The sequence below is a fragment of the Pseudophryne corroboree genome, chromosome 5 (assembly GCF_028390025.1).
Source record: "Pseudophryne corroboree isolate aPseCor3 chromosome 5, aPseCor3.hap2, whole genome shotgun sequence".
Taxonomy (NCBI): Eukaryota; Metazoa; Chordata; class Amphibia; order Anura; family Myobatrachidae; genus Pseudophryne; species Pseudophryne corroboree.
In genome coordinates, this window is record NC_086448.1 from 104,709,916 (window position 1) to 104,729,712 (window position 19,797).

The window sequence follows — 19,797 nt, forward strand, 5'->3', positions numbered from 1 at the left end:
TGGTTTTGTGTTTGGTTCCGCGGCCGTGTTTTGGGTTCGGACGCGTTTTGGCAAAACCTCACCGAAATTTTTTTGTCGGATTCGGGTGTGTTTTGGATTCGGGTGTTTTTTTCAAAAAACCCTAAAAAACATCTTAAATCATAGAATTTGGGGGTCATTTTGATCCCATAGTATTATTAACCTCAATAACCATAATTTCCACTCATTTTCAGTCTATTCTGAACACCTCACATCTCACAATATTATTTTTAGTCCTAAAATTTGCACCGAGGTCGCTGGATGGCTAAGCTAAGCGACCCAAGTGGCCGACACAAACACCTGGCCCATCTAGGATTGGCACTGCAGTGTCAGACAGGATGGCACTTCAAAAAAATACTCCCCAAACAGCACATGACGCAAAGAAAAAAAGAGGCGCAATGAGGTAGCTGTGTGACTAAGCTAAGCGACCCTAGTGGCCGACACAAACACCTGGCCCATCTAGGAGTGGCACTGCAGTGTCACGCAGGATGGCCCTTCAAAAAAATACTCCCCAAACAGCACATGATGCAAAGAAAAAAAGAGGCGCAATGAGGTAGCTGTGTGACTAAGCTAAGCGACCCAAGTGGCCGACACAAACACCTGGCACATCTAGGAGTGGCACTGCAGTGTCAGACAGGATGGCCCTTCAAAAAAATACTCCCCAAACAGCACATGATGCAAAGAAAAAAAGAGGCGCAATGAGGTAGCTGTGTGACTAAGATAAGCGACCCAAGTGGCCGACACAAACATCTGGCCCATCTAGGAGTGTCACTGCAGTGTCACGCAGGATGGCCCTTCAAAAAAATACTCCACAAACAGCACATGATGCAAAGAAAAAAAGAGGCGCAATGAGGTAGCTGTGTGACTAAGCTAAGCGACCCTAGTGGCCGACACAAACACCTGGCCCATCTAGGAGTGGCACTGCAGTGTCACGCAGGATGGCCCTTCAAAAAAAATACTCCCCAAACAGCACATGATGCAAAGAAAAAAAGAGGCGCAATGAGGTAGCTGTGTGACTAAGCTAAGCGACCCAAGTGGCCGACACAAACACCTGGCACATCTAGGAGTGGCACTGCAGTGTCAGACAGGATGGCCCTTCAAAAAAATACTCCCCAAACAGCACATGATGCAAAGAAAAAAAGAGGCGCAATGAGGTAGCTGTGTGACTAAGATAAGCGACCCAAGTGGCCGACACAAACATCTGGCCCATCTAGGAGTGTCACTGCAGTGTCAGGCAGGATGGCCCTTCAAAAAAATACTCCACAAACAGCACATGATGCAAAGAAAAAAAGAGGCGCAATGAGGTAGCTGTGTGACTAAGATAAGCGACCCAAGTGGCCGACACAAACATCTGGCCCATCTAGGAGTGGCACTGCAGTGTCACGCAGGATGGCCCTTCAAAAAAATACTCCCCAAACAGCACATGATGCAAAGAAAAATGAAAGAAAAAAGAGGTGCAAGATGGAATTGTCCTTGGGCCCTCCCACCCACCCTTATGTTGTATAAACAGGACATGCACACTTTAACGAACCCATCATTTCAGTGACAGGGTCTGCCACATGACTGTGACTGAAATGACTGGTTGGTTTGGGCCCCCACCAAAAAAGAAGCAATCAATCTCTCCTTGCACAAACTGGCTCTACAGAGGCAAGATGTCCACCTCCTCCTCATCGTCCAATTCATCACCCCTTTCACTGTGTACATCCCCCTCCTCACAGATTATTAATTCGTCCCCACTGGAATCCACCATCTCAGGTCCCCGTGTACTTTCTGGAGGCAATTGCTGCTGGTGAATGTCTCCACGGAGGAATTGATTATAATTCATTTTAATGAACATCATCTTCTCCACATTTTCTGGAAGTAACCTTGTACGCCGATTGCTGACAAGGTGAGCGGCTGCACTAAACACTCTTTCGGAGTACACACTGGAGGGAGGGCAACTTAGGTAGAATAAAGCCAGTTTCTGCAAGGGCCTCCAAATTGCCTCTTTTTCCTGCCAGTATACGTACGGACTGTCTGACGTGCCTACTTGGATGCTGTCACTCATATAATCCTCCACCATTCTTTCAATGGTGAGAGAATCATATGCAGTGACAGTAGACGACATGTCAGTAATCGTTGGCAGGTCCTTCAGTCCGGACCAGATGTCAGCACTCGCTCCAGACTGCCCTGCATCACCGCCAGCGGGTGGGCTCGGAATTCTTAGCCTTTTCCGCGCACCCCCAGTTGCGGGAGAATGTGAAGGAGGAGCTGTTGACGGGTCACGTTCCGCTTGACTTGACAATTTTCTAACCAGCAGGTCTTTGAACCCCTGCAGACTTGTGTCTGCCGGAAAGAGAGATACAACGTAGGTTTTAAATCTAGGATCGAGCACGGTGGCCAAAATGTAGTGCTCTGATTTCAACAGATTGACCACCCGTGAATCCTGGTTAAGCGAATGAAGGGCTCCATCCACAAATCCCACATGCCTAGCGGAATCGCTCTGTTTTAGCTCCTCCTTCAATGTCTCCAGCTTCTTCTGCAAAAGCCTGATGAGGGGAATGACCTGACTCAGGCTGGCAGTGTCTGAACTGACTTCACGTGTGGCAAGTTCAAAGGGTTGCAGAACCTTGCACAACGTTGAAATCATTCTCCACTGCGCTTGAGACAGGTGCATTCCACCTCCTTTGCCTATATCGTGGCCAGATGTATAGGCTTGAATGGCCTTTTGCTGCTCCTCTATCCTCTGAAGCATATAGAGGGTTGAATTCCACCTCGTTACCACCTCCTGCTTCAGATGATGGCAGGGCAGGTTCAGGTGTGTTTGGTGGTGCTCCAGTCTTCTGTACGCGGTGCCTGAATGCCAAAGGTGGCCCGCAATTCTTCGGGCCACCGAAAGCATCTCTTGCACGCCCCTGTCGTTTTTTTAATAATTCTGCACCACCAAATTCAAGGTATGTGCAAAACATGGGACGTACTGGAATTTGCCCAGATGTAATGCACGCACAATATTGCTGGCGTTGTCCGATGTCACAAATCCCCAGGAGAGTCCAATTGGGGTAAGCCATTCTGCGATGATCTTCCTCAGTTGCCGTAAGAGGTTTTCAGCTGTGTGCGTATTCTGGAAAGCGGTGATAAAAAGCGTAGCCTGCCTAGGAAACGAGTTGGCGTTTGCGAGATGCTGCTACTGGTGCCGCCGCTGCTGTTCTTGCAGCGGGAGGCAATACATCTACCCAGTGGGCTGTCACAGTCATATAGTCCTGAGTCTGCCCTGCTCCACTTGTCCACATGTCCGTGGTTAAGTGGACATTGGGTACAACTGCATTTTTTAGGACACTGGTGACTCTTTTTCTGAGGTCTGTGTACATTTTCGGTATCGCCTGCCTAGAGAAATGGAACCTAGATGGTATTTGGTACCGGGGACACAGTACCTCAATCAAGTCTATAGTTGGCTCTGAATTAACGATGGATACCGGAACCACGTTTCTCACCGCCCAGGCTGCCAAGGCCTCAGTTATCCGCTTTGCAGCAGGATGACTGCTGTGATATTTCATCTTCCTCGCAAAGGACTGTTGAACAGTCAATTGCTTACTGGAAGTAGTACAAGTGGTCTTCCGACTTCCCCTCAGGGATGATGATCGACTCCCAGCAGCAACAACAGCAGCGCCAGCAGCAGTAGGCGTTACACTCAAGGATGCATCGGAGGAATCCCAGGCAGGAGAGGACTCGTCAGACTTGCCAGTGACATGGCCTGCAGGACTATTGGCTTTCCTGGGTAAGGAGGAAATTGACACTGAGGGAGTTGGTGGTGTGGTTTGCAGGAGCTTGGTTACAAGAGGAAGGGATTTACTGGTCAGTGGACTGCTTCCGCTGTCGCCCAAAGTTTTTGAACTTGTCACTGACTTATGATGAATGCGCTGCAGGTGACGTATAAGGGAGGATGTTCCGAGGTGGTTAACGTCCTTACCCCTACTTATTACAGCTTGACAAAGGCAACACACGGCTTGACACCTGTTGTCCGCATTTGTGTTGAAATAATTCCACACCGAAGAGCTGATTTTTTTTGTATTTTGACCAGGCATGTCAATGGCCATATTCCTCCCACGGACAACAGGCGTCTCCCCGGGTGCCTGACTTAAACAAACCACCTCACCATCAGAATTTCCTCCCCAGCGCCAGCAACACCCATATCCTCATCCTGGTGTACTTCAACACTGACATCTTCAATTTGACTATCAGGAACTGGACTGCGGGTGCTCCTTCCAGCACTTGCAGGGGGCGTGCAAATGGTGGAAGGCGCAAGCTCTTCCCGTCCAGTGTTGGGAAGGTCAGGCATCGCAACCGACACAATTGGACTCTCCTTGGGGATTTGTGATTTCGAAGAACGCACAGTTCTTTGCTGTGCTTTTGCCAGCTTAAGTCTTTTCTTTTTTCTAGCGAGAGGATGAGTGCTTCCATCCTCATGTGAAACTGAACCACTAGCCATGAACATAGGCCAGGGCCTCAGCCGTTCCTTGCCACTCCGTGTCGTAAATGGCATATTGGCAAGTTTACGCTTCTCCTCAGACGCTTTTAATTTTGATTTTTGGGTCATTTTACTGATCTTTTGTGTTTTGGATTTTACATGCTCTGTACTATGACATTGGGCATCGGCCTTGGCAGACGACGTTGATGGCATTTCATCGTCTCGGCCATGACTAGTGGCAGCAGCTTCAGCATGAGGTGGAAGTGGATCTTGATCTTTCCCTATTTTTTTAACCTCCACATTTTTGTTCTCCATATTTTAATGCGCACAACTAAAAGGCACCACAGGTATACAATGTAGATGGATGGATACTAGTATACTTATGGACGACGAGTGACGACACAGAGGTAGGTACAGCAGTGGCCTACCGTACTGCTATATACAGTATAATGAACCTGGTGGACACTGTCAGCAGACTGCATTTATACTTAGTATAAAGAAAAAAAGACACCACAGGTATACAATGTAGATGGATGGATACTTAGTATACTTATGGACGACGAGTGACGACACAGAGGTAGGTACAGCAGTGGCCTACCGTACTGCTATATACAGTATAATGGACCTGGTGGACACTGTCAGCAGACTGCGTTTATAGTATAAAGAAAAAAGACACCACAGGTATACAATGTAGATGGATGGATACTTAGTAATATACTTATGGACGACGAGTGACGACACAGAGGTAGGTACAGCAGTGGCCTACCGTACTGCTATATACAGTATAATGGACCTGGTGGACACTGTCAGCAGACTGCGTTTATAGTATAAAGAAAAAAAGACACCACAGGTATACAATGTAGATGGATGGATACTTAGTATACTTATGGACGATGAGTGACGACACAGAGGTAGGTACAGCAGTGGCCTACCGTACTGCTATATACAGTATAATGGACCTGGTGGACACTGTCAGCAGACTGTGTTAATACTTAGTATAAAGAAAAAAAGACACCACAGATATACAATGTAGATGGATGGATACTTATTAATATACTTATGGACGACGAGCGACGACACAGAGGTAGGTACAGCAGTGGCCTACCGTACTGCTATATACAGTATAATGGACCTGGTGGACACTGTCAGCAGACTGCGTTTATACTTAGTATAAAGAAAAAAAGACACCACAGGTATACAATGTAGATGGATGGATACTTAGTAATATACTTATGGACGACGAGTGACGACACAGAGGTAGGTACAGCAGTGGCCTACCGTACTGCTATATACAGTATAATGGACCTGGTGGACACTGTCAGCAGACTGCGTTTATACTTAGTATAAAGAAAAAAAGACACCACAGGTATACAATGTAGATGGATGGATACTTAGTATACTTATGGACGACGAGTGATGACACAGAGGTAGGTACAGCAGTGGCCTACCGTACTGCTATATACAGTATAATGGACCTGGTGGACACTGTCAGCAGACTGCGTTTATACTTAGTATAAAGAAAAAAAGACACCACAGGTATACAATGTAGATGGATGGATACTTAGTATAAAATGGACGACGAGTGACGACACAGAGGTAGGTACAGCAGTGGCCTACCGTACTGCTATATACAGTATAATGGACCTGGTGGACACTGTCAGCAGACTGCGTTTATAGTATAAAGAAAAAAAGACACCACAGGTATACAATGTAGATGGATGGATACTTAGTAATATACTTATGGACGACGAGTGACGACACAGAGGTAGGTACAGCAGTGGCCTACCGTACTGCTATATACAGTATAATGGACCTGGTGGACACTGTCAGCAGACTGCGTTTATAGTATAAAGAAAAAAAGACACCACAGGTATACAATGTAGATGGATGGATACTTAGTATACTTATGGACGACGAGTGATGACACAGAGGTAGGTACAGCAGTGGCCTACCGTACTGCTATATACAGTATAATGGACCCGGTGGACACTGTCAGCAGACTGCGTTTATACTTAGTATAAAGAAAAAAAGACACCACAGGTATACAATGTAGATGGATGGATACTTAGTATACTTATGGATGACGAGTGACGACACAGAGGTAGGTACAGCAGTGGCCTACCGTACTGCTATATACAGTATAATGGACCTGGTGGATACTGTCAGCAGACTGCGTTTATAGTATAAAGAAAAAAAGACACCACAGGTATACAATGTAGATGGATGGATACTTAGTAATATACTTATGGACGATGAGTGATGACACAGAGGTAGGTACAGCAGTGGCCTACCGTACTGCTATATACAGTATAATGGACCTGGTGGACACTGTCAGCAGACTACGTTTATACTTAGTATAAAGAAAAAAAGACACCACAGGTATACAATGTAGATGGATGGATACTTAGTATACTTATGGACGACGAGTGATGACACAGAGGTAGGTACAGCAGTGGCCTACCGTACTGCTATATACAGTATAATGGACCTGGTGGACACTGTCAGCAGACTGCATTTATAGTATAAAGAAAAAAAGACACCACAGGTATACAATGTAGATGGATGGATACTTAGTTAGTATACTTATGGACGACGAGTGACGACACAGAGGTAGGTACAGCAGTGGCCTACCGTACTGCTATATACAGTATAATGGACCTGGTGGACACTGTCAGCAGACTGCGTTTATAGTATAAAGAAAAAAAGACACCACAGGTATACAATGTAGATGGATGGATACTTAGTATACTTATGGACGACGAGTGACGACACAGAGGTAGGTACAGCAGTGGCCTACCGTACTGCTATATACAGTATAATGGACCTGGTGGACACTGTCAGCAGACTGCGTTTATACTTAGTATAAAGAAAAAAAGACACCACAGGTATACAATGTAGATGGATGGATACTTAGTATACTTATGGACGACGAGTGACGACACAGAGGTAGGTACAGCAGTGGCCTACCGTACTGCTATATACAGTATAATGGACCTGGTGGACACTGTCAGCAGACTGCGTTTATACTTAGTATAAAGAAAAAAAGACACCACAGGTATACAATGTAGATGGATGGATACTTAGTATACTTATGGACGACGAGTGACGACACAGAGGTAGGTACAGCAGTGGCCTACCGTACTGCTATATACAGTATAATGGACCTGGTGGACACTGTCAGCAGACTGCGTTTATACTTAGTATAAAGAAAAAAAGACACCACAGGTATACAATGTAGATGGATGGATACTTAGTATACTTATGGACGACGAGTGACGACACAGAGGTAGGTACAGCAGTGGCCTACCATACTGCTATATACAGTATAATGGACCTGGTGGACACTGTCAGCAGACTGCGTTTATACTTAGTATAAAGAAAAAAAGACACCACAGGTATACAATGTAGATGGATGGATACTTAGTATACTTATGGACGACGAGTGACGACACAGAGGTAGGTACAGCAGTGGCCTACCGTACTGCTATATACAGTATAATGGACCTGGTGGACACTGTCAGCAGACTGCGTTTATAGTATAAAGAAAAAAAGACACCACAGGTATACAATGTAGATGGATGGATACTTAGTTAGTATACTTATGGACGACGAGTGACGACACAGAGGTAGGTACAGCAGTGGCCTACCGTACTGCTATATACAGTATAATGGACCTGGTGGACACTGTCAGCAGACTGCGTTTATACTATAGTATAAAAAAAAAAGACACCACACGTATACAATGTAGATTGATGGATACTAGTATACTTATGGACGACGAGTGACGACACAGAGGTATATAAAAAAAAAAAGACACCACAGGAGTGTTTTTCAGGCAGACAAACGTATACTGGTGGTCACTGTCAGCAAAACTGTGCACTGTACTCCTGCTATAGCTGCTCCCCAGTCCCCACGATTAAGCAGTGTGAGCAGTGAGCACTCAGCACAGATATATCATGCAGCACTGCACACTGGCCCTCATTCCGAGTCGTTCGCTCGGTATTTTGCATCGCATCGCAATGAAAATCCGCTTAGTACGCATGCGCAATATTCGCACTGCGACTGCGCCAAGTAATTTAACAATGAAGATAGTATTTTTACTCACGGCTTTTTCATCGCTCCGGCGATCGTAATGTGATTGACAGGAAATGGGTGTTACTGGGCGGAAACACAGCGTTTTATGGGCGTGTGGCTGAAAACGCTACCGTTTCCGGAAAAAACGCAGGAGTGGCCGGAGAAACGGGGGAGTGGTTGGGCGAACGCTGGGTGTGTTTGTGACGTCAAACCAGGAACGACAAGCACTGAACTGATCGCACAGGCAGAGTAAGTGTGGAGCTACTCTAAAACTGCTAAGTAGTTTGTGATCGCAATATTGCGAATACATCGGTCGCAATTTTAAGATGCTAAGATACACTCCCAGTAGGCGGCGGCTTAGCGTGTGTAACTCTGCTAAATTCGCCTTGCGACCGATCAACTCGGAATGAGGGCCACTGAGCACAGATATGGTATGGAGCGTTTTTTTCAGGCAGAGAACGGATAAAAAACTGGTGGTCACTATTAGCAAAACTCTGCACTGTACTCCTCCTAACAGCTGCTCCCCAATCCTCCCCACAATAAGCTAAGCAATCAGATCAACTGTGTACTGTGTAGTATATAACTAGTATATAAAAACGGAGAGGACGCCAGCCACGTCCTCTCCCTATCAATCTCAATGCACGTGTGGAAAATGGCAGCGACGCGCGGCTGCTTATATAGAATCCGAATCTCGCGAGAATCCGACAGCGGGATGATGACGTTCGGGCGCGCTCAGGTTAGCCGAGCAAGGTGGGAGGATCCGAGTCTGCTCGGACCCGTGTAAAAAAGGTAAAGCTCGGGTGGGTTCGGTTTCTCGGAAACCGAACCCGCTCATCACTAGTCCCTATGAATCCTCTCCTCGCACATCTCAGGGTATTTTTTGGAATAAAATACTCTGAGAGTGTGACCGCGCATGCAACGCCAATGGCTACACCTACCCCTGTGACTTGCCCAATCTGCTATTCTTACACTTTACTACTCCTGGTGAAGGCAGCAGTCATCTGATCCTGTGCTCCTGCTGTGACCTCTGGTGCAGTAAAGTGAGATGCCAGCTGAGACTTCTCAGCATCTGAGTTCACTTTACTGCCCAGATGCCTAGGGTTACAGAGCACAGCGATCAGATGACCGGCTGACCTCACCAGATTACTATCACCAGTCCCTGGATGCAGGTAAGTGTTTTTATTCTGACCTTTGTTTTTTTTGTTTTTACAGTGTGATCAGCCCTTGGTCTATCAGACACACATGACTGTTCACAGGTGGCGTCACAGTGTTCTGCTTTCCCTGCCATCCTGGAATGTGATCCCAACTTATTCTGCATTGAATTTGTTAAGTTTCAATGTCCATGTCTACATTTTTTAAATCCTTTGCATGAACTTCCCAGCCAAACGCCTACATACTTTGGGAACCTGTAAGTTAGAAATTGACTCTTTGAGCAGAATGATACAGTAGCTTCATAGTGTGTGTGCAGTGATTTGTGCCAATCACGTATGGGAAAACTTTCTATAATTTATTAGTGTTTGAACCATATTCTTGAACTTCTTCAGCTGTTCTTGTGAGTCCACGTATAAGCAATAAGTATGTTACCAAAACATCTACTTTTTTTATTATCCAATGATATCATGTACGTTTTTGTTGTGGCACCACTGGAATAGTTTGTTTGGTCTTTTCACAATAGACACCAGTAGAATATCTGCAGAAGGCAATGGTGACATGCATCTCTGAAGCAGATTAATACTGTAAGGGGACTGTTCATAAGGTCTGGGCCAGTGAGGAAGGTGCCAGTTACCAGCGCACCTGTAAAATGATGCTTGTTCTTCCTCCTGACTTTCCTATTTAGCTTTTATACAAGATTCATCCACTCCATCTGCATTTCATCAGCAAACTTACTGTTACCTGTAGTTAGCTCCTGATGCAGTGATTTCATGTTCATATCAAGAGCATCTGAGACTTTTTGATGGCCACACCATGACTGCCTTCATCTGGGTTCCACCACACCCCTCAGACAAGCCTGGGCTTAGGCAATTAGTACCACACCCTCTCTGCATCCCTGCCACTATCTACAAAAACTTTGACTCTAACATTCATGATAAGCCCAGATAAGAAAATTAGCTGCGGTGGCTGTGTGACGTCTCACGTAGCCGCTGCGGCCAGCGGCAGCGACGAACAACTCCCGTCCAGTCGCAGGAGCTGCGCTGGCCAGGAGTTACTCCAGAAATACAAAAGCATCGCCGCTGTGCGATGCTTTTGTATTTGTGCAGGGGGAAGGGGGGGGGGACTGACATGCGGGGCGGCCTAGCCATGTGCTGGGCGTCCCCCCGCATGTCAGGGAAGATGATCATAGCTGTGCTAAATTTAGCACAGCTACGATCAACTCGGAATGACCCCCTATATCCACTGTGCTAGTTTCTGACTCCAGGTCAGGCATTCCAAACCTCGGTCCTCAAGTCACACTAACAGTGCAGGGTTTAGTGATATCCAGGCTTCAGATGATTAAATCAAAATAACTGAGGTACTAATTAAGTCACTTGCGCTCAAGCATGGATATCACTAAAACCTGGACTGTTAGTGTGCCTTGAGGACCGAGGTTGAGAATGCCTGCTCCAGGTGATTGGTGAGTGCAGGCACTGTTCTAGCTCCACGTGATTGGGGAGTGCAGGCACTGTTCTAATTCTAAATGATTGGTGAGTGCAGGCACTGTTCTAGTTCCACGTGCTTGGTGAGTGCAGGCACTGTTCTAATTCTACGTGATTGGTGGGTGCAGGCACTGTTTTAGTTCCACGTGCTTGGTGAGTGCAGGCACTGTTCTAGTTCTACATGATTGGTGAGTGCAGGCACTGTTCTAGTTCCACGTGCTTGGTGAGTGCAGGCACTGTTCTAATTCTACGTGATTGGTGAGTGCAGGCACTGTTCTAGTTCCATGTGATTGGTGAGTGCAGGCACTGTTCTAATTCTACGTGATTGGTGAGTGCAGGCACTGTTTTCGTTCCACGTGCTTGGTGAGTGCAGGCACTGTTCTAATTCTACGTGATCGGTGAGTGCAGGCACTGTTCTAGTTCCACGTGACTGGTGAGTGCAGGCACTGTTCTAGTTCTACGTGATTAGTGAGTGCAGGCACTGTTCTAGTTCCACGTGACTGGTGAGTGCAGGCACTGTTCTAGTTCCACGTGACTGGTGAGTGCAGGCACTGTTCTAGTTCCACGTGACTGGTGAGTGCAGGCACTGTTCTAATTTTATGTGATTGGTGAGTGCAGGCACTGTTCTAGTTCTACGTGATTGGTGAGTGCAGGCACTGTTCTAATTCTACGTGATTGGTGAGTGCAGGCACTGTTCTAGTTCCACGTGATTGGTGAGTGCAGGCACTGTTCTAATTCTACGTGATTGATGAGTGCAGGCGCTGTTCTAGTTCCACGTGATTGGTGAGTGCAGGCATTGTTCTAATTCTAAGTGATTGGTGAGTGCAGGCACTATTCTAATTCTATGTGATTGGTGAGTGCAGGCATTGTTCTAGTTCCACGTGATTGGTGAGTGCAGGCACTGTTCTAATTTTACGTGATTGGTGAGTGCAGGCACTGTTCTAGTTCCACGTGATTGGTGAGTGCAGGCACTGTTCTAGTTCCACGTGATTGGTTAGTGCAGGCACTGTTCTAATTTTACGTGATTGGTGAGTGCAGGCACTGTTCTAGTTCCACGTGATTGGTGAGTGCAGGCACTGTTCTAATTTTACGTGATTGGTGAGTGCAGGCACTGTTCTAGTTCCACGTGATTGGTGAGTGCAGGCACTGTTCTAATTCTACGTGATTGGTGAGTGCAGGCACTGTTCTAGTTCCAAGTGATTGGTTAGTGCAAGCACTGTTCTAATTCTACATGATTGGTGAGTGCAGGCACTGTTCTAGTTCCACGTAATTGGTGAGTGCAGGCACTGTTCTAATTCTACGTGATTGGTGAGTGCAGGCACTGTTCTAGTTCCACGTGATTGGTGAGTGCAGGCACTGTTCTAATTCTACGTGATTGGTGAGTGCAGGCACTGTTCTAATTCTACATGATTGATGAGTGCAAGCACTGTTCTAATTCTACATGATTTGTGAGTGCAGGCACTGTTCTAGTTCCACGTGATTGGTGAGTGCAGGCACTGTTCTAATTCTACGTGATTGGTGAGTGCAGGCACTGTTCTAATTTTACGTGATTGGTGAGTGCAGGCACTGTTCTAGTTCCACGTGATTGGTGAGTGCAGGCACTGTTCTAGTTCCACGTGATTGGTGAGTGCAGGCACTGTTCTAATTCTACGTGATTGATGAGTGCAGGCGCTGTTCTAGTTCCACGTGATTGGTGAGTGCAGGCATTGTTCTAATTCTAAGTGATTGGTGAGTGCAGGCACTATTCTAATTCTGTGTGATTGGTGAGTGCAGGCATTGTTCTAGTTCCACGTGATTGGTGAGTGCAGGCACTGTTCTAATTTTACGTGATTGGTGAGTGCAGGCACTGTTCTAGTTCCACGTGATTGGTGAGTGCAGGCACTGTTCTAATTTTACGTGATTGGTGAGTGCAGGCACTGTTCTAGTTCCACGTGATTGGTGAGTGCAGGCACTGTTCTAATTCTACGTGATTGGTGAGTGCAGGCACTGTTCTAGTTCCACGTGATTGGTTAGTGCAGGCACTGTTCTAATTTTACGTGATTGGTGAGTGCAGGCACTGTTCTAGTTCCACGTGATTGGTGAGTGCAGGCACTGTTCTAATTTTACGTGATTGGTGAGTGCAGGCACTGTTCTAGTTCCACGTGATTGGTGAGTGCAGGCACTGTTCTAATTCTACGTGATTGGTGAGTGCAGGCACTGTTCTAGTTCCACGTGATTGGTTAGTGCAAGCACTGTTCTAATTCTACATGATTAGTGAGTGCAGGCACTGTTCTAGTTCCACGTAATTGGTGAGTGCAGGCACTGTTCTAATTCTACGTGATTGGTGAGTGCAGGCACTGTTCTAGTTCCACGTGATTGGTGAGTGCAGGCACTGTTCTAATTCTACGTGATTGGTGAGTGCAGGCACTGTTCTAATTCTACATGATTGATGAGTGCAAGCACTGTTCTAATTCTACATGATTGGTGAGTGCAGGCACTGTTCTAGTTCCACGTGATTGGTGAGTGCAGGCACTGTTCTAATTCTACGTGATTGGTGAGTGCAGGCACTGTTCTAATTCTACGTGATTGGTGAATGCAGGCACTGTTCTAGTTACACGTGATTAGTGAGTGTAGGCACTGTTCTAGTTCCTTACTCCAGGTGATTGATTGATTGACACTGTGCTACGTCCAGGTTGTTTGTCATGGTAAACACTGTGCTAGCTCCTTATAGCCACTGTGCTAGTCCTTGGCTTACACTGATAATTGCAGGTACTATACGTATGATCTGGCAGTTGGTGATTAAAGACACCGGGACAGATGATTATAGGCACTGGCTTAGTTTCAGGCGATTGGTGAGTGCAGGCACTGTGCTAATTCCTTACTGCAGGTGCTTTGTATTTATAGCACTGTGTTAGTTCCGGACTCCACGTGATTGATGATTACAGGCACTGTTCTAGTTCCACGTTATGGTGAGTGAAGGCACTGTTCTAGTTCCACATGATTGATGATAACAGGCACTGTGCTAATTCCTAACTCCAGGTGATTGATGATTGGCACTGAGCTACTTCCAGGTTATTGGAGATTGCAGACACTGTCTTCTAGCCACTGTGCTAGTACTTGGCTTACTCTGATAATTGCAGTGATTAAAGACACTGAGGCAGATGTATTAATCTTACTATAAAGATTGTTATTTGTGGTCTAGCACTACACCGCATTATCGTGGTGATATGTAGTCACAGATCACCAGAGTGTAAGAACCCCCTCCTGCCGCTATAGCGATTCGCTATAACACAGCTCAGGTGATGAAGTCCTCATATCTCCCAATGCACACAGCAGCAATGCCGATAATGATGTATGTGCTAAGCGCATTCCTTAACTTGCTGCTAAGAGCAGGTTCATACATTGTGAAGAGGCGGAAACTGCGGCACATAGCGCCGCTTCATACATTCACCCCACTCTTCTAGTTTCTTTTCTCCAGTATGTTGGTAACTAATACAGTAGCACCAGTTCTTGACTCTGGGCAATTGGAGATTATAAGTCTGGTGCTGCTGTGGTTCCTGATTCAGATCCAGATTGTAGAGCAGAGCCGGCCCTAACCAATATGATGCCCTAGACAAGATTTTGTCTGGTGCCCCCTAGCACCGCCGCTAGTTCTGCAGGAGATGCCTGGCATGAGTCAGATGGCAGCTCTGCTAACGTCGGGCGCCTTTTGGTTATGAAAATGAATCTTATTTGCATTACTATGTGGCTAGGATGCTTAGGGGCACCAGCAGCTTCTGCTGATTAAAATTATATGCAGCATGCCTATATTCTTTGTGAGACTGCGGCTGTATCTGCATACAAAATGCTACATTAGAATGATTTCCAGGAATACACTGCAAAGTAGAATTTCGTATGCAGATACAGCCGCAGTCACACACAGAATATAGGCATGCCGCATATCATTTTAATCAGCAGAAGCTGCTGGTGCCCCTAAGCATACCAAATACCCTAGGCATTTGCCTAGTTTGCCTATGCCTAAGGCCAGCTCTGTTGTAGAGTATACATTATTTTTGTCCAGATACATAATTTCTTTATGGGCACTGCTTGCAGGAATTCCAGATCAAGGTCAATTTTGATCTCCATTTTATATCCCACTCTGCCCAATGATATACCCAAGTGATGCAAACAAATGGCATTAGGTCGTCTTACATAGTTGGTTAAAGTATGGACAGTAAGTCAGATATACACTTAATAGCATTTATCTTATAAAACAGTATAACCATATGTACAGCTCGCTTTAGTCTTTTGAAGATCCAATACAGACAATAATGACTGAAGTATAGAACTAAAATCATCTTTGAGCAGTGAGTAAACTATGCAAAACTGGTCACTGTGAGTGTATATGTCTAAAATAACTTCCATCTATTTAGGAGTTAAATTGTATGGACTGTAAAATTGAAAATTCAAACTTAACCTTTATCTGATCTAACCTCTATTGGCCATATAGAGTATTCTGCATGGTGAGAAAGTAACTGTCAGTTCTTGAGTGGGAATACAGTATATACAGGAGGCTGGCAGTCAGGATGCAGGCAGTCTGACAGAGGCATCCTGATGCTTAGAACCCCAACGGGGTGCGGTAAGTATACTATCCATCTCCCTATCCCCCCCCCCAACCCTAACCCTTCCCTACCCAGTGCCTAAACCTACCCCCCCCCCCCCCCCCCCTCCTCCCTTGCAGCCTAAATCTGACCCGTCCCAAGATACTTATGATCGGGTTGCTGGCAGTCTGGGTTCCGGCGTCTACACTGAGAGCGTCGTTGGTATTCCAGCTCCGGTGCCGTAGCTGCCAGTTGGGATTCTGTCGCAGGGATTTCAAACTGCATCCCCTTGAGTGGGGGAGTCAGCTCTGCATGAACAATACATATCACATAGGTTTTCTCATTGAGGTCACAGAAAACCTTTTTGTTTCCGGTTTCCTCTCCAGGCTGTGTCTCTGTGAGGCAGGTCAGTCGATGACCTGCTTCTTTTGTCAGGAAGGTCTAGATGAGTAGAATGCGGGTTGTGTCACCAAACTGCTCCATTTGTCTTTAAAGATTTCTTTATAAATACTTTTAAGAAATAATGTATCTTCCATTGAAGTGCAAGTACAACATAATCTTTCATTGGGGGTAATTCAGACCTGATCGCTAGGCTGCGTTTTCGTACAGCCTGCGATCAGATCTGAACTGCGCATGCGTATGCACTGCAATGCGCAGGTGTGTTGGTCCGCAGCGCCGGGGAGCGACGGGATGGTGCGAGAAAAGCAATCGCACGGGCGATCGCAAGGTGACTGACCGGAAGAGGCCGTTTGTGGGTGGCAACTGACCGTTTTCAGGGAGTGTCCGGAAAAACGCAGGAGGGACCAGGCGTTTGAAGGGAGGGTTTCTGACATCAGCTTCGGCCCCGATCATCGCACTGGAAGAGTAAGTCCAGGGCTGTGCAGAGACTGCACAAACTTCTGTTTGTGCAGCTCTCTGCACATGCGATCGCACCCCTGCACAGCGAATCCCCCCTCCCCCTGTAGGCAGCGACTACCTGATTGCAGGGATGCATAAAACGCACCCTAGTGATCAGGTCTGAATTAGGCCCATTGTCCTGCGACATTTGTATTTAACCGTGGTACCCTTATCATTGGTGGAACTCTCCTGGCTGGTGTGGGTCATATAACTTTGTTGTACTCTACTGCTAGCTCTCTCAGAAAAAAAGGAATTATCATGGCTGAAAAAAGGATGCATAACCATAGTATAACACAATTCATTTACATTCATTGACATTGCCTGGTGTATACTGTACATGATGCCTACTATCAACAAACCCAAGATGAGTCTTCTTGTGTAGGGCTCCTTGTGAGTGCAAAGCTTGTGTATACAAGCATTTCTCTGTATTCCAATATATGCTGTAGGGAATCCAGATTTTAAATGATATTGATGGGAACATGACCAGACTTTATATACCAATTACTTTCTGTATTTTTTAATGAATGAAAATGCCCAGCTCCTCAAATCCAAACCATGTTGTAATATTATATTCCGCAGAATTATACACTCTAAAGGGAAATGCTAATGGTCAGCCCTGCGTGTTCCCCTTCAAGTTTCAGTCCAAGTGGTATGCGGATTGCACGCTTGCAGGAAGGTCTGATGGAAGGCTTTGGTGCTCTACGACTGCAGAGTATGACAAAGACAAGTTATATGGATTCTGTCCATCTAAAGGTAAGTGTAACCTTCATTCACAGATTCATACCAAGATGATGGGGGATTTTCATGGACATCTTGTGGCAGATGACTGTAGCATTGTATACATGTAGGATGAGACAGATGTGTCCTGCTTGGGACATGTGTAGAAGCCACTTACTGGGCACAGCCACTTCCCATGTCTTTTTTTTCCTTTTAATTACCTGGTGCCAAAGAGTACCCATAATGAAAGCCCAGAGCCAGCTGTCTATGAGATCAAGCTTTGGGTCAGGTGGCAGGAAAATTAAGAGCATTCCTTATAAAAAATGCCAATTATTCTGATGTAAGAGCCTAAATTAATGATACCAAACCCTGATGGTAGATCTAATAATGCTTAAAGGTAACATTTGTTTAAAAGTGAACACCTGTCATTTGCATATGTTCATTATTGTGTCCATAAGGGATGAGAAGAGTGTCAATTCAGGTGCCGCCTTAAGCAGCAGACCGGCTCAGCACACCCTGGCTGAGAAGTACTATTAATGTAAAGAAGCTGAGAGGCAGATGTATTAAGCCTGGAGAAGTGATAAAGCAGTGATAAGTGGATGGTGATCATGCACTAGCCAATCAGCTCCTAACTTACTTTTTTTAAACCCGTAACGATTGGCTGGTGTGTTATCACTTTCCACTTATCACTGCTTTATCACTTCTCCAGGCTTAATACATCTGCCCCTTGGGGTTTCAAGAGGGGCTATGTGGCGCAACTGAAGCAACAGTAAGGAAGGACATATCTGTACAGCTCCGGATTGAGCTGCCAAGATGGCGGGTGATTCCCCACTGGGCCGGTCCCGCATCCCTCTGCCAGACCGGTTTATAGTGCCTGCTGTATGGTAGTTGTTTTTTTTAAAGGGGTGTATATGGGTCCATGATTATGCCACCCCCCATCCCGACTTTCCTGGGCCCGGGTGGTCTGTCTGCGGCCCTCCCTGCTCCTGCATCTGGCTGGCTCCTGAGGTCACTCAGCCTAGAGGTGTAGTGTGTTTGTGTGTGGTTGCTGGAGGGGACAGGGTGTGTGTGTGTGTGTGTGTGTGTGTGTGTGTGTGTGTGTGTGTGTGTGTGTGTGTGTGTGTGTGTGTAGTGACTGGAGGGGGACAGGCTGTGTGTGTGTGTGATGACTGAAGGGAACAAGCTGTGAGTGTGTGTCTTGCACATGGGCCCCTGAGAACTAAGGTGTGTGTGTGTGTGTGTGTGTGTGTGTGTGTGTGTGTGTGTGTGTGTGTGTGTGTGTGGTCCATGTACTCAACTTCAGTATCGTGTGCAGTGTTCTGTGTGCGTGTGATCCATGTGCTGACATTGTATGTAGTGTGATATGTGTGTGTGTGTGTGTGTGTGTGTGTGTGTGTGTGTGTGTGTGTGTGTGCATGTGTCTGTGTGTCCACTCACATTAGTTCCAGCGCTGTGTTTTTCTGAGGATTTGGTGCTTGATCTGCATGTGCAGGGTTGGTGCAGTGTTTTTCGGTGTCGCTGTGCACTTGCACTGCTCCTGGCATGTATGTTTTTGTTTGCGTCCTCAGTGTGGGATCATTGCTGATTGTACCCAGGCTTGTTGGATGTCTGGATGCCTGTGAGAGGTGTAGAGATGGCACTTTTCATTTTTGATGAGGTGGTGAGAAAGTCCCCCTGGAATTGTTGTTGTTGCAACCAGGAATGCGGATATTTCAGTTGCTGTGTCAGTGCATTCACGTTGAGTTTGCCCTGAGGCAGGTGTTAGTTCCCGGGTGGACCCTATGGAGGGTGTGGTGGACCTGTGCTGGTTAGGGGCCTGTGAGTGGTGTTGTGGCTTGTGGGAATAGTGGGATGCCATCCCTTGCAGACGCTGATGGTGATCCCAGGTGGTGCTGCTTTTTGGGCCATGTTTTCCGGATGTGTTCCAGCGGGTTGTGCTGCTCGGTGCAATTTTTGGTGGGTGAGGTGATTTTGGATTTGCTTTGATGAAATCGGATGCAGCTTTTGGGGGCCGCAGGGCTTCAGCTGCCATGAGCTTGGGTGATGTGAGGGGAGTAGGATCCCTGCTGTGTGTGCCATGGATGTGACTGTGTCATGTGGAGCTAATTTCACTTTGCCCAGGGTTTTTTCTTTGCACACTGGCGAATCACGCAGGCCGTTTTTAGATTGGGCGGGTGACACCTGTGGTCTCATCTGCATGTGTGCCTTATGGTGGTGTTGAATCCGGGTCTCTGCAGCCTGTGCAGATTTGCTAGTGTTGTGCAGAGAGTGATTGCAGTTGGGCTAGGATGCCCATGCCTGCAATTGGTTGGTGAATTGAGGAAGGTTGGTGCAGTAATTGGTTGGTGAATTGAGGAAGGTTGGTGCAGTAATTGGTTGGTGAATTGAGGAAGGTTGGTGCAGTAACTCCTAAAATAGCATAATATTAAGAGAAAGTTAGGGGTGGGTGATGGTA

At 46.4% G+C, this 19,797-nt stretch overlaps 1 protein-coding gene across 1 annotated transcript in view; it reads left to right on the forward strand.

Moving 5' to 3' along the window:
* Nucleotides 1–19,797, forward strand: part of LOC134927294 (macrophage mannose receptor 1-like) — a 407,906-nt gene that overhangs the window by 31,917 nt on the left and 356,192 nt on the right. Inside the window, exon 3 of the mRNA XM_063921539.1 lies at nt 17,205–17,378. Coding sequence (XP_063777609.1) covers nt 17,205–17,378 — 174 coding nt within the window. The remainder of the gene's footprint in view (nt 1–17,204; nt 17,379–19,797) is intronic.